This window comes from Maylandia zebra, linkage group LG22 (genome assembly GCF_041146795.1).
Source record: "Maylandia zebra isolate NMK-2024a linkage group LG22, Mzebra_GT3a, whole genome shotgun sequence".
Lineage (NCBI taxonomy): Eukaryota > Metazoa > Chordata > Actinopteri > Cichliformes > Cichlidae > Maylandia > Maylandia zebra.
In genome coordinates this window covers 6174083-6189486 of record NC_135187.1, presented here as the reverse complement: position 1 = coordinate 6189486, position 15404 = coordinate 6174083, and the positions used below count along the sequence as shown (strand labels likewise).

The following is a 15404-nucleotide window of genomic DNA, read 5'->3' as shown; positions in this document are numbered from 1 at the left end:
TTAAGTATTTGGTGTCACATTTAAAATCTATTCTTAACTTGGGAGTCTTAATAATATTAAACTGAACCTTTTATTAACATTTTATTAATGATATATTTATATCAGCCTTTAAATGTATTCAGTAATGATGCTGACAGCTGGGACAAAAACATGTAAAGATATTTTTGTGATATTTTAATTGGATTTTATGTAAATTAAGGTGTTTTATCTGTTGCAGCCGAATTAGTTTTTGCTCTTAGTCTAGTTTGGCTCATTTTTCATGAAAGCTCCTTGAAAGATGAAAGTGAAAACCAGATGAAGCAGTCAGAAGTTACCAGGCAACAGGATCTCTTCTTGGAAAATAAATAGAGCAAAGAGGACACAGTGAACTGGACTTCAGCACATCGCTGACGCTGCTGATAAATTTCTGTTTCATTTCTCAGGAAAAAGCTGGACTAGAGTTTTTACAGACACTTAAAAGTGCAAGAGTAAAAACAGACAACAGAATTATGACGGAGACGATTGTAAATCAAAGCCACGTGTGGCTAAATATATAAATGTTCCTCTAAAGGTTTCTGCAGCACATCAGTGTCAGATTTACTGATCATAAGATATTTAATGAGAATATTGAAATAAATCTACCCAGTAAATGAGGAAAATTAACTATATTCTAAACTATAAACGTTTCTGAGTTCTCACTGCGGTGTAGACTGATGCGTTGAGTGTTTCTTCTTCAGTCATCTTTCTCACTCACTATGTGTTAATAGACCTCTCTGCATTGAATCATACCTGTTATTAACCTCTGTCTCTCTTCCACAGCATGTCTTTATCCTGTCTTCCTTCTCTCACTCCAACCAGTCGTAGCAGATGGCTCTGCCCCTCCCTGAGCCTGGTTCTGTCAGAGGTTTCTTCCTGTTAAAAGGGAGTTTTTCCTTCCCACTGTCGCCAAAGTGCTTGCTCATAGGGGGTCATATGATTGTAGGGTCTACGTTACAATATAAAGCGCCTTAAGGTGACTGTTGTTGTGATTTGGTGCTGTATAAATAAAATTGAATTGAACAGACTGATAACAGAGATTGACTGCCCTCCAGTGGCCACAATACGTATTTACACCACTGGTATCCTGCCACATGTAAATACTTCCGGTATTGTGGCAACCACAAGAGCACCTGGCTTTAGCCACTGTAAGGTGAGGAGCGCCACAGTAGGCGGAAACGTGTGACTTCGACTTTAATAGCGAAAATTAAATTGCGTTTTGACCACATTGACAGAGCAGAGAAAATATACTAGACAACAGATTAAGTTGAAATTATGAGATAAAAACATTTTGCATGTAAAAAAAAACAAAACAGTTTAGGTTTCAGCAGAAATAACATGTTACACTTAGCATGTAATAGATTTGGGGAGAAAAGTCTTTACAAAAAGATACTTTACAAGATACTTTTGTAAATTGTATGTATTGACATACAATTTAATAAAGGCTAACTAAACTAACTAACTGGGCAATAAAAGACATGAATAAAGTGCAATGTGCAGTAAATGGAACAATTTACATTGATGTTACAGACAGTGAAAAGTAGTGAAGTGAATTTGTTCAATAAGAAGCAAAAAACAAATACATTTGAAAGTGACCGCTACATAGGTGTCAAAAGAACACATTTTTCTTTACTCAAGTAAAAGTATAGATACCTCTGTTTAAAAATACTCTAGTAAAAGTATTGACTCGTGTTTTTACTCAAGTGGAAGTAAAAAGTACAGGCTCCAAAACATACGTAAAGTACAAAAGTATAAAGTAAGGTAAAGTAAAAGTAGAAACAAAAAAGTAGCAAAGTAAAGGACAGATACCCCAAAAGTCTACTACTAAAGTACAGTAACAAAGTATTTCTACTTCGTTTCTTTCCATCTCTGATGCCAACAATAAATCATATTTTAATGCAAAATGTGGTTTAAAGACTCCAGCTCTCTTACTTAAATATTCCCATGTTGTAACGCATGATCAGTGTAAGCGGACTTGTTGATTCCTACTAACGGTGAATGACTCTGTTCCAACCTTTACGATCCACTTGCGCGGTTTGCAAGTCACGTGTTTCTGCCTACTATGGTGGTGACGTGTTTCCGCTTACTGTGGCGCTCCACAGTGGCTGCGCTGGTATTTAAACAGCTGTAAATGACATGTTAGACTATAATCTGTGAAACATGTTATGAAGGAAATTTCTTTGTTAAGAGTGAAATAACAACAAATATAACATAAAAGTGGCCAAAAGTTTGGATTGATTATAATGTAGAAACAATAATCATACAGTCATAAAGTTGCCTAAAAACAGGGCATTTATTTGTTTTGTGTAAATCCTGTTCACTACAGTCTATTTGACATTTTAGGTAAAGACGTTACACATAAAAACATACACAACATTTTTGGTAGACGGTCACTTTTTGGCCCAACACCGGTATCGATTTCAAAATAAAATGCCTGTATTGGCTTTTATTTTTTTACTGATGATGTTGGGTTTTGGTCATTACATTAAACACTGTTTACCTTTTTTCATCGTTTTTTATCGCCGCCTGATGGACAAACCTGAAACTACAACAACAGCAAACTGTCATGGCGGCTGCCACAAGGCTCATCTCAAGGTTGACGCTGGTCACCGGTTAGTTTATGTTTTATTACGGATCCTTCACAGAGAAATAAACCCGACCGTTTCTTTTTGTCTCAGATGTTTTTGCTCCGTTAAACCGGGAGAGGTTTTCTCCGTTATCTCCGCAGCTGAAGGAAACTCGCGCTTCATTAAACTTCTCTGCGAGTTCAGAGGAGCTGTGAAGTTTCAGACTGACGTTCAGACTAAGGAGATTTATTTTGTATCATGTGAAGCTGTTCAAAGTATTCAGCAGCAGCTGATTCATATATAATTAGACGCATCTGTGCAGCTCGGTTATTGTTGCCGTGGAATAAACTGACGACAGGAAAGGCGAAAGGATCGTTCATATAGCCCACTCCTTCTTCCGGTCAGTTTCTCTAGCAAATATTCCCAAAGATAACAATACATTATTTTTAATGCACACTAATTAATTATTCAGAGTTTAGGCTGCTTGCAGGTTATAAAGAGATTAAAATGTAGGCTCCAGCTCAACATCTGATGCATAATAAATTTCACCTGTGGAGAAAATGTGAGTTCATATTGTGTTTTAGTGGAGATAATGTTTTTTATCGTAGCTCAGGTTAGTTTCCTGTCATTTGCTCCTCATGTTCAAGTCATTTGTAGTAAATCGCAACCTTTCATTTTAAAACAGGAAACACAAACATCAGAAACGTTCATTTCCAGGCAGGTGTAACCCACATAAAAAATAAAAGAGCTGCATCTATAACTAAGCCGAAATTTTAAATTCCAATTGGGAGCGTGCCCGTGAAGGCATCGCGACGCGTCATGGCGCGTGTCTGCACATGCCTGTTGTGACCAATCACATTCGCGAGGCACCGATATATGCCTTCCGGGTTGTCGTCTCGAAAAGACGCGGGGGAGAGGCGTTAGCGGATGGAAGCAACAGGTACGTAGGGCGAGCGCTTTTCGCTGTTTACTATCTTGACTTGTTTTGAATTAATTGTGGATTGCGTTCAACAGTATTTTGATACCGCCGTGGGTAGATGCGTGGGGCTCGTATGTGACATCGCACGTAGTGAATGGTGAGTGAGTCTGAATGTTTGTTTGTGTAACCTGTATCAGTATGCCAGTGCTATTAGCTGATGGGATGGCTGAGGCTTACTGCATTACTACTGCTCTCACTTTATGTGGCTGTAGTTTTGTTATTTGAGATTGTCATTTGTTTTAATTCATTACAATGGTTGGATATGTATTTGTTGTATTTTCTCATGGATTTTATGTGTACACTGGAACTAAAGCTAGCTTGGGAAGTTTAGATGAATTTTGCTAATAGTGGTTTTGTGATTGTAGTGCAGGCTAGTGGTGCCCTGGAGAGACCACAGCGACACCACTACTTTGGATGGCGAGCTAGGCCCAACGAGCCAGAACCCCAGCTACAACTTCCTGCGGTCTGGTAGGAGGCTGCTGCGGCCTACACTCTCCCCTCTTGGTTTAGTCCCCTAAATCTCACTTCTGAGATTTCAGCTTTGGAATCTTAGTGCTGATCATCCTACTTCAAATTTCAACCTGTCTAGACTGTCATACGCGTTGGACTTATATCACTCATGAAATAAACTTTATGGACATTGTTGCCAGAGGTTGGACGAGGTTCATGCACTGCCGTGCAGCGGATATTTTACAAGCTTGAATTGTTTTATTTTTTCCTTGTCTGCAGATTTTGTAAATATTGGTGTTTGGTAGTTGCACTTTGTTTTCACTATAAATAACATTTGTAATCACAATATTTGTGGTTGTACGTTTATTGTACTTCACTCACCTCCTAGAGCCGAATCTGATATCTTCTGAATTAGCCCAACTATTCATAACCAACTTAAATTATTTTAGCTTATGTACTTGCTACATAAGACAAATTAGTGGCGAGCCAGCCAGGAGGTTGTGTCAAGTATAATATTGTTGTGTACATTCAGTCTCACTATCTCACCATATTACTATGAACATGGACTTGTTGGAGTCATTAGGTGTTAAAATACCAAACGCGGTGTTGGTCAGTGGCGTCCCCGCATATGAGGTTGAGGAGGTTGAAGATTTTCTTCTCCAGTATGGTGCTATTGAACGCTCCGTGCCAATAAACTCACCCGGTTCTGAGTTTAATAATATGCTCGTTGTTGAGTTTAAAACGGGGTCTGCTTTTGATTTATTGGGTCCGATTCTGCCGTATACATTTAAGCCCTTAAATAATGAATATCATATAAAAAGCTTGTCTAAAATCTATGCGGCTACTGTCGGGTGCACAAAGACTAAGACTTATTTAGCTGACTTAAAACAAGTAGCAAAACTGTCTGGTCAGGATTTTGCTGAAGTTCTCCAAGAACTAATGACCCAAATAAATGGAGCTGTTTCAGAACTGCGCCCAGGAAAACCAGAAGGGCTCAAGCAGGAATGCACTGCCGCATCTGAACACAAAATGGCTGCCACTCCGGATCGACAAACCCACAACATGGCTAGCCCTGTCACTTCTTCAGCTGCCCTACATCCTACAACAACAGAAGGACATTCTATCAGTATGTCTGCGGCTGAGTTGAATCCACCTGAAGTACAGAGGTATGTTGTGGAGCATATAGTAAAGAGCGAAGATGTAAACATACGCTCATCCCATAAGCTGCGCATGTTTTCTGGGAGACTACCACACCCACAGCATGAGGTGGACTATGATACATGGCGCTCTGGAGTGGATCTCATCTTAAAGGATCCAGCCATTTCAGAACTGCGAAGATCCAGACACATCCTTGATAGTCTTTTACCACCTGCAGCGGACATAATCAAGCACCTTAACCCCGACCTACCAGCAGAGACTTATATTCAACATCTTGATTCTGCTTATGGAATTGTACAGGACGGGGAAGAACTTTATGCGAAGTTCATGGACACGCTGCAGAACTCGGGTGAGAAGCCATCCGGCTACTTACAGCGACTTCAGGTGGCCCTGAGTTTAGCTGTTAAGCGGGGAGGGGTCAAGCAGGGTGAAGTGAACAGGCACCTGCTCAGCCAATTCTGTAGGGGATGTTGGGATAGTAACCTTATCTCTGAGCTCCAGCTGAAGCAGAGAAAATCCAACCCACCCTCTTTTGCAGAACTGTTACTCCTATTAAGAACTGAAGAAGACAGAGAAGCTAGCAAAACTCTGAGGATGAAGCAACATTTGGGAACACCAAGACACAGAGTTGCAGCTCAAGCTCAGTTCGCAGTAGAAGAAGAAAAGGGGGTCTGTGCTGCGTTGTCCACTCTCACCCAGCAGATGGCGGAGATACAAAAGCAACTTGCCGCCTTAACTGCCTCCCAGTCTCACCAGTCCTGTACTCCTGTTCCAAAGCAGCACCCGAAGCAAAGAACGGATACACAGGGGAATATATCATCTAACCCCAAGCCTGGGTTCTGTTTCAGGTGTGGGGAAGATGGACACATTAGACCACAGTGTGAGAACAGACCCAATCCCGCATTGGTCAATGCAAAACGCAAACAGTTCAGTGAAAAGAAACCAAAATGGCAGAAGCGGAATTCATCAACTGGACATTTAAACTAGATACAGTTTCTGTAATGGGACGTACAGGAACTGTGCAGGACCCACATTGTCCCGCAAAGGAGGAAATTGTTCACTGTGTAGACCTACACACTTGTCCGAAGGCAACTACAATGTTACCTCATGGGTTAGTTGGGTCAAGATGCACAACAGAGGTGACCCTAGCAGGCCATCCACAGAAATGCCTGCTTGATACAGGATCACAGGTTACTACAATACCTGTATCCTTTTACAACAATCATCTTCATGACCAACAAATTCAACCACTCCATGATCTTCTCCAGGTGGAAGGTGCTGCGGGTCAAACCATTCCATATCTTGGATACATTGAGGTTTCCGTCAAGTTCCCCAGAGATTTTGTTGGTGAAGAATATGAAGTAACAACATTGGCTCTAGTTGTTCCGGACGTACACCCTGACGTCCCCGCTACTGTGCTAATTGGGATGAACACCCTGGAACCCCTGTATGAACAGCATCTTAACCAGCATCCGAGCTATCAGCCTAGCACTCATGGGTACAGAGCGGTGTTGAAAACACTACAGCTGTCACACAAGCAGAAGGAGAATGGCAGCATTGGGAATGTGAGGCTACTAAGCAAAGCTCCAGTGCGTGTTCCGGCCGGCCGCACTATTGTCATCCAGGGCTCTGCCAAAGTTTCCACCCCGTTGTTTAGCCAGAGTGTTCTCCTACAGCATCCTGCTTCCACCTTACCTGGGGGGTTGTGTGTCAGCAGTTGTCTCATCAACTTCCCAGCTCTTTCTCCATACAAGGTTCCTGTGGTTATTACAAATGAGTTGGAGCAAGATACCTTCATTCCACCTCACAGTGTCATTGCGGATTTGGAAACCTACCACTGCATCTTGTCTGAACATCGCGTGACCCATCTTCCAGTCAGGAACACTACCACCAGCCTGAACTTTGATTTTGGTGATTCTCCACTGTCACCTGAATGGAGGATGCGAGTCATAGGCAAGCTGAATGACATCTCGGAGGTCTTTTCGCATCATGACTTGGATTTTGGATGTACATCAGCTGTCAAACATCATATTCCACTCCATGACAATACACCATTCAAGCAACGTGCCCGGCCAATCCATCCACAAGATTTCGAAGCTGTCCGCCGTCACCTGCGTGAGCTCCTGGAAGCCGGCATTATAAGGGAATCATCGTCTCCTTTTGCTTCGCCTATCGTGGTGGTCAGAAAGAAGAACGGTGAGGTCCGGCTGTGCATAGACTACCGGAAACTAAACCTTCAAACCATCAAGGATGCATACCCCTTACCTAATTTGGAGGAATCCTTTTCAGCACTCACTGGTTCTAAGTGGTTTTCAGTGCTCGACCTGAAGTCCGGTTACTACCAGATCCAGATGGAGGAGGAAGACAAGGCAAAGACTGCTTTTGTGACTCCTCTTGGGTTCTGGGAGTTTAACCAAATGCCTCAAGGTGTTACCAACGCCCCAAGCACCTTTCAGCGCTTGATGGAGCGATGCATGGGGGACCTTCACCTAAAGGAAGTGCTCGTTTTCCTGGATGATTTAATCATCTATTCGGACACTCTTGAGGAACACGAACGAAGGCTGCTGAGAGTCCTGAACCGGTTGAAGGAATATGGGCTGAAACTGGCACCGGAGAAATGTCGATTCTTCCAAAAGTCTGTAAAGTACTTGGGTCATATTGTCTCTGAGGAAGGAGTTCAAACAGATCCTGAGAAGATAGAGACCATCAAGACATGGCCGGTTCCCCAGACTCTGAAACAATTAAGATCTTTTCTGGGTTTCGCTGGTTATTACCGCCGGTTTATAAAAGACTATTCCGTCATTGCCAAACCTCTCAATGACCTGACTCGTGGATATTCTCCAGTTCAAAGATCAAAGACTCTGAAAGCTCACAAGATACCCACCTACAGGCCAAACCAACCCTTCGGGGAGAGGTGGGATACCAAATGTCAAGTTGCATTTGAAACCTTGATTGAGAAGCTTACAACTGCTCCGGTTCTTGGGTTTGCAGACCCGTCTCGTTCATACATTCTGCACACCGATGCGAGTGTGACCGGACTTGGAGCAGTGTTGTATCAAGAGCAAGAGGAGAAACTCCGGGTCATAGCTTATGCTAGCCGCGGATTGTCGCAGAGTGAGAGCCGTTATGCAGCCCACAAGCTGGAATTCCTCGCCCTTAAGTGGAGTGTGACCGAGAAATTCCAAGATTACCTGTACGGGGCAGATTTTACAGTGGTGACGGACAGTAATCCACTGACCTACGTTTTGACAACAGCTAAACTGGACGCTACTGGACACCGTTGGTTGGCTGCATTGTCAACGTACTCCTTTAAACTTCTGTACAGAGCTGGCAAACAGAATTGTGACGCTGATGCGCTTTCGCGGCGACCTTACTCCTGCTCCAGTGATGAAGTTTCTAATGACCATGAACTCATTCGTCAGTTCATTTCTCAACACACAGCTGATTCTGATGTCCTTCCAGAAGAGACTGTGAGAGCAATCTGCCAAAGTCATTTGGTCAGAGCCACACGGCCGGGTGACTGCGGTGAGGTTGGCTTCACACTTGTCGAGTCTTTGTCAGTTCAAATGGATACCATCCCTGACAGTTACTGTTCCGAGGACTGTCATCGGCTGCCTGTCGTTCCTACTCTTAACATCAAAGAGAAACAACACTCAGATCCCTGCATTCGAGAGCTTATTCACCAGCTTGAGACGGGGGAGAGGGTTCCACCAACAGCTAGAGCTGAGCTCCCTGAACTTCCGTTCCTGCTCAGAGAATGGTCCAGGTTGGAGCTGGTGGATGGAGTCCTGTACAGGAGGAGACGGGACAATGGAGACCTTTCATACCAGCTTGTCCTTCCAGAGGAGTTGCGACCATCAGTCCTGAAAAGCCTCCATGAGGATATGGGCCATATGGGGATTGAACGTACACTTGACCTTGTCCGTACGAGATTCTACTGGCCTAAAATGGCAAAGGATGTTGAGCAGAAGATTAAGACTTGTGGCCGCTGTGTGCGCCGAAAAGCCCTGCCGGAAAAAGCTGCTCCACTTGTCAGCATAAAAACATCTCGACCCCTTGAGCTTTTGTGTATGGATTTTCTTGCTCTTGAGCCTGACACTAGTGGCACTCGTGATATCTTAGTCCTGACTGACCATTTCACTAAATTCGCTGTTGCCATTCCAACACCCAATCAAAAGGCAAGAACTGTGGCGAAGTGTTTATGGGAGAATTATATCATTTATTATGGCATTCCTGAGCGAATTCATACCGACCAAGGGCAAGATTTTGAGTCAAGACTAGTAAAAGAATTGTGTGAGTTTGCAGGCATTCAGAAGAGCCGTACAACCCCTTACCATCCGAGGGGAAATCCAGTGGAGCGATTTAACAGGACGTTGCTGGCAATGTTGGGGACCTTGGAGACAAAACAAAAAACAAGGTGGAAAGAGCATGTGAAACCGCTGGTTCACGCCTATAATTGTACCAGGAACGAGGTTACAGGGTTTACTCCTTACGAACTCATGTTCGGTAGAACACCTCGTCTACCTGTGGACCTGGCGTTCAATCTGCCACTGCGGGAATCCCAGCAAAAGAGTCACTCACAGTACATTAAGTCACTCAAATCGAGATTGGAGGAAAGTTTCAGTATTGCCTCCAGTAACGCTACAAAGGCTGCCGACCGAAATAAGAAACGCTTTGACAATCGTGTGATATCATCAGCATTGGAACCAGGTGATCGTGTGCTTGTGAGGAATGTCCGCCTTCGAGGGAAGCATAAACTTTCAGATAAATGGGAGGAAGAAGTTTATGTGGTTGTCCATCGGGCTGGGGACCTCCCGGTCTACAAGGTAAAACCTGAGAACAGCGATGGACCTATGCGGACCCTTCACCGCGACCTCCTCCTTCCATGCGGCCTCCTCACGAGCAGTGAGGTTAACTTGGAATCACCAGAGCAATCGCTTCCGCACAGACCAAGAACTCGGCAGCAGAACCCGGATTTAAATTCCTTCACAGAACCTCTGGTTGAGGATGAGGATACAGGAAGCTTGGTTTCATTATATGTTAATCCTCCAACGTTGCACTTCACTGTGGAAAAACAGAATCATTTTCCAGATTCATCTGACGGTGGGAGCCTAGGACCACTGATTTTGGATCCTTCAGTTGAAGTGGAAGTGCAAGGGGAACCAGCCTCTGTGTCCAGTGTTCTTCCTCCAGCAGTGGAGTCTGGTGGTGGGCAATCTGACTCTGATGTGGAAGACATTTTGCTTGAACTTATTGAAAGTCACCCTGAAGATAGAAATAGCTTACCTGGAAGTGGAGACATACTTGTCAACATTCCTGTCGTTGCTGTTGAAGATTCTCCTGAAGAGTCTAGTGTTATTGAACAGGACACCGACATAGGTGACGGGCTAAGACGTTCACAACGACAAAGAGCACCACCTGATCGACTTCACTATTTCACTCGTGGTAATCCTCTGGTTTCCGTTGTCCAAACGATGTTGCATAGTCTTTCCGATGCATTGGGCCATAATGCTAGCCGTCCTTCGTCTGTTCACGTTGTCTAGCGTTTAACATGCGACGGGACGTGCATGGTTAAGGCGGGGAGGATGTAACCCACATAAAAAATAAAAGAGCTGCATCTATAACTAAGCCGAAATTTTAAATTCCAATTGGGAGCGTGCCCGTGAAGGCATCGCGACGCGTCATGGCGCGTGTCTGCACATGCCTGTTGTGACCAATCACATTCGCGAGGCACCGATATATGCCTTCCGGGTTGTCGTCTCGAAAAGACGCGGGGGAGAGGCGTTAGCGGATGGAAGCAACAGGTACGTAGGGCGAGCGCTTTTCGCTGTTTACTATCTTGACTTGTTTTGAATTAATTGTGGATTGCGTTCAACAGTATTTTGATACCGCCGTGGGTAGATGCGTGGGGCTCGTATGTGACATCGCACGTAGTGAATGGTGAGTGAGTCTGAATGTTTGTTTGTGTAACCTGTATCAGTATGCCAGTGCTATTAGCTGATGGGATGGCTGAGGCTTACTGCATTACTACTGCTCTCACTTTATGTGGCTGTAGTTTTGTTATTTGAGATTGTCATTTGTTTTAATTCATTACAATGGTTGGATATGTATTTGTATTTTCTCATGGATTTTATGTGTACACTGGAACTAAAGCTAGCTTGGGAAGTTTAGATGAATTTTGCTAATAGTGGTTTTGTGATTGTAGTGCAGGCTAGTGGTGCCCTGGAGAGACCACAGCGACACCACTACTTTGGATGGCGAGCTAGGCCCAACGAGCCAGAACCCCAGCTACAACTTCCTGCGGTCTGGTAGGAGGCTGCTGCGGCCTACACTCTCCCCTCTTGGTTTAGTCCCCTAAATCTCACTTCTGAGATTTCAGCTTTGGAATCTTAGTGCTGATCATCCTACTTCAAATTTCAACCTGTCATACGCGTTGGACTTATATCACTCATGAAATAAACTTTATGGACATTGTTGCCAGAGGTTGGACGAGGTTCCTGCACTGCCGTGCAGCGGATATTTTACAAGCTTGAATTGTTTTATTTTTTTCCTTGTCTGCAGATTTTGTAAATATTGGTGTTTGGTAGTTGCACTTTGTTTTCACTATAAATAACATTTGTAATCACAATATTTGTGGTTGTACGTTTATTGTACTTCACTCACCTCCTAGAGCCGAATCTGATATCTTCTGAATTAGCCCAACTATTCATAACCAACTTAAATTATTTTAGCTTATGTACTTGCTACACAGGCAGCTCCTAAACTATTAAATGTGGATGTTTAATCAGAGCAGGAAGCTTTGAGTGGACCTGAGAGCCCTGCAGTCGTGTTTTCACGACTAACTCTAGTCCAGATGTTTTTGTGGGGGCTTTTGTTTTCATTTCAGAAACATCCTGAGCTCCTGACGCCTCAGACGCTGCTGTTTCCTCCTCTCTGCTCCTGCTCTGACTTCACGCTCCTCTCTTCCCACCCAGGTGGAGGCAGTGGGATCGGGCGGGCGGTGTGCCAGCGTTTGGCCTCTGAGGGCGCCTCCGTGGTGGTCGCTGACATCAGCGAGGAGTCGGCCAATGAGACGCTGGGGAGTCTGCAGAGCAACCTCAGAGGGCAGGTCCACACGGCGGCTGTAGTGGACGTGTCGTCTAAAGAGAGCATCAAGAAGCTGGTAACGAGCGTGCAGGTGAGAACAACGCTCCTGCTGTGCGTTCGTCTTTTCCTCCTCCTCCTCCTTCTTTAACGTAAGCTCGTTCCTCCTGCAGACTCGGTACTTCCAGCCTCCCTCGGTGTGCGTGAACGCAGCCGGCATCACTCAGGACGACTTCCTGCTCAACATGGAGGAGGAGCAGTTTGATAAAGTCATCCAGATCAACCTGAAGGTAGGCGGCGCTGACACCTGGCAGCTTCTCCTCCATCTCACACTGCAGGCTGAGAGACGACTGAACACAGTTTAAAATGATGCGAACAGCAGAACAGTGACGGGCTGTTTATTTGTTTCCTGTTAGTGCTGTTAGTGATTAAATCCACTCGAGCTCACAGGTAAAAATATATTTGAATCTTGTGTTAGGTCAGAGTGAAAGGATTCATTTTTCATTGTTCTCTCCCAGGGTTCATTCTTGATCACTCAGGCGGTCGCTCAGGCTCTGGTGGCCTGTGGAGCGCCCAAAGGATCCATCATTACTGTGGGCAGCATCGTGGGAAAGGTGAGATATGAGCAGGCGCGGTTTGGGTCACAGTTTTGTACAGAAACATAAAAAAATGAGTCAAAGTTGGAGATTTTTGTTCTTTAGTTTAATTTAAAGGGAGAAAATAAAATAACAAAAAGAATTAAAGACAGAAAAAAAATCTCATTGGTCATTATTCTGTTTACACACACAGAAGTAAAAAAACACCCGAACATAAACCTGTAGGCAGGCTTTGAGTTTACAGTCTGTATAAACTGCCCTGTTTATGTCTCTGGTTCCAAACCTGCACATTATTAATAAAACTCTGATTTTTTTACTCTGAGAATGAAGCTGAGCTGACAGCAGACTGAAGTCTCAGCAGTGACTCGTCCTGCAGCTCCACTCTAGTCGAGATGCAGTCAGTGTCCTGTGAGACGATCGAGTCACGACAGTTTCAGCGTCAGTTTATTTTCCTGCTTGACTTTTCTTTGAGTTTCTTCGCATCTGTTTAAAATTAATTGTATTTACATTTTATTTTTACATCTTAATTGATATATTTGTGTAAATAAAAGCTCCAACTCAGAATTGGATCTTGTGTTTGTGCTGGCTTCAGGTAAAAGTGCAGTGCATCATCCTGCAGATGATGTCTACTGAAGTTTTTGTTGCCTTGAAGTTTTCAAAGTAAAAGATGCATGAAAGATATTGTATTCCTGAAGCAGCTTTAAAAACCACTGCAGGTGTTCCTCTCTCTGCGGGTCCTTTATGGTTTATGTGGCCTTTATCTCATGTCTGTGTTGTGGTTGTTGTTTGCAGGTAGGAAACATCGGTCAGGCTAACTACGCTGCCTCTAAAGCTGGAGTCGAGGGTTTAACAAGGACCGCTGCCAAAGAGCTCAGCAGGTAAAACAAAGTGATGCAGCGACGCGCATGAGCTGACCGGAAACTCACCTGTGTCTCCGCCTCTCTCTCTCTCCAGGTTTGGGATTCGCTGTAACTGCGTGCTGCCAGGGTTCATTACGACTCCAATGACAGATAAAGTGCCAGAGAAGGTTATTAGCAAGGTACAACACGCACGCACGCACACACAGGTGCACACACGCACACAGACATCCACACAGACACACACAAACAGGTACCTGCTGAATGTGACGTGAATTTAGTTTTTTCCTTTTTTTAAAACAATTTCCTGGAGTCTGATCACTGCAGCGAGCTGTTAAACATCATAAAAACTCGTAAAAATATTGTGACTGAAACAAAGCTGCCAACATATTTATTTACTTCCTGCTCCTCAGTGAAGCTGCGGCCATGTTTGTGTTTCAGATCGAGTCCTTGGTGCCTCTGGGAAGGATGGGCGAGCCGGCGGGTCAGTTTCATATCACTGATGCTTTTCACTGTCACTCTTCATCCAGGACATCAGATTCATACATGTGTCGTTCTGCTCCGGCCACACCGACACCAGCTGCGTTTAAATGAACACAAAGCTGTTGGATGAGTGGGATTTGTCCAAACATCTATATGGAACATGAGAACATCAGTGTTTCTGCATTTTAGAGTCATCAGCCACTTTAACGAGTGTTAAAATAGGACTGTGCTAGAAAACAGGAGTCACACTGAAACTGTCACACGCGGTGAAACAACCGTTCAAAATACAGACAAAATGCACTTTTTTGCGTTTTTCTCAGAGAATCACGAGAAACAGATCAAACATCTGTTTCTGTTACACTGCTTCATTAGGATGATGCAGTTTCAGAGTTGACACTGTGACACTCACAGCTGGGAAACAATGATTGACGAGTTGAACTTTTTCAAACAAATGTGTTTTTCAATTCTGAAACAAAAGTTTAGAGGGCTCAAAAATGCTGAAACAAATTATGCATTTTAAAAAATGCATAATTTCAGCCCAGCTCTCTGACAGCTGTAACTCAGCTGGTGGCATGAAGGTGAACGTTTGCATGGCCTCATAAAACAAACTAAAGTTAATTCATTAAAAAGATCAGCTGATCGGCTCTTTGCGTCCTCCAGAGGTCGCTGATGTCTGCGCCTTCCTCGCCTCGGACGACTCTCAGTACATCACCGGAGCCAGCATCGAAGTGACAGGTGCAGTTTCTCTATAAACTTTTCATTTCACATGACAAATGTTTTCAGTTTAACGAGAATACCAACACATCAGGACTCGTCTTTCTTTGTCAGGCGGACTTTTCATGGGTTAAATCAGCCGTCCGGCGAGCGCCCGACTGAAGACTGTGAGACTAGTTTCTACGTAATTATTATTTTTTGACTTGATTTTGATTGCGTGAATGTTTTTGTAATTTTGATGTGAACCTGTCACATGTTGTCTTAATAAACACTAGAATGTAATGTTGAATCTGAATGAAGCTTTAAAAAAGTTTTAACATGTTTGTGTGTTTTTGGGGCACAGCTGGGATTTGAACCAGCTGCTTTTGAGTTTTTAGTGTCTCCACACCATCATCACCACCAGAGCCTCCTCAGGCTTCCTGTCTTCTCTGAGAAGGTTTACATAATAACTCTGGCTTTAAAAACATTGTTGGAGGTCAAAGGTCAGCACACACAGTTTGAA

The 15404-nt window shown here is 43.9% G+C and overlaps 1 protein-coding gene and 2 long non-coding RNA genes across 4 annotated transcripts; all 3 read left to right on the top strand.

Moving 5' to 3' along the window:
• The first annotated feature begins 2551 nt into the window (after positions 1-2551).
• On the top strand, positions 2552-15214 carry hsd17b8 (hydroxysteroid (17-beta) dehydrogenase 8). 2 transcript variants are annotated; one of them, XM_014413765.3, is made up of 9 exons: positions 2552-2627; positions 12144-12346; positions 12426-12542; positions 12771-12866; positions 13641-13726; positions 13803-13887; positions 14147-14189; positions 14849-14923; positions 15017-15214. In XM_014413765.3, exons 1-9 carry the CDS (start codon positions 2582-2584, stop codon positions 15034-15036), a joined length of 771 nt encoding a protein of 256 aa, XP_014269251.2. In that variant the 5' UTR covers positions 2552-2581; the 3' UTR covers positions 15037-15214. The 2 variants fall into 2 exon arrangements, with proteins under 2 accessions (XP_014269251.2, XP_076735541.1); XM_076879426.1 differs by lacking the exon at positions 2552-2627 and adding an exon at positions 3001-3144.
• On the top strand, positions 3379-4218 carry LOC143414663 (uncharacterized). Its single transcript, XR_013095330.1, has 3 exons — positions 3379-3522; positions 3597-3658; positions 3927-4218. It is a non-coding gene; the product is annotated as an uncharacterized LOC143414663 (long non-coding RNA).
• Positions 10834-11589, top strand: LOC143414780 (uncharacterized). Its single transcript, XR_013095461.1, has 3 exons — positions 10834-10973; positions 11048-11109; positions 11375-11589. It is a non-coding gene; the product is annotated as an uncharacterized LOC143414780 (long non-coding RNA).
• Positions 15215-15404: the final 190 nt, after the last annotated feature.

Coding starts and splice junctions, on each gene's coding strand:
- hsd17b8 (XM_014413765.3), top strand. CDS start 2,582: ATGGCGGCTGCCACAAGGCTCATCTCAAGGTTGACGCTGGTCACCG. Junction 12,867..13,640: donor TGGGCAGCATCGTGGGAAAG/GTGAGATATGAG, acceptor TGTTGTTTGCAG/GTAGGAAACATCGGTCAGGC. Junction 14,190..14,848: donor AAGGATGGGCGAGCCGGCGG/GTCAGTTTCATA, acceptor TGCGTCCTCCAG/AGGTCGCTGATGTCTGCGCC.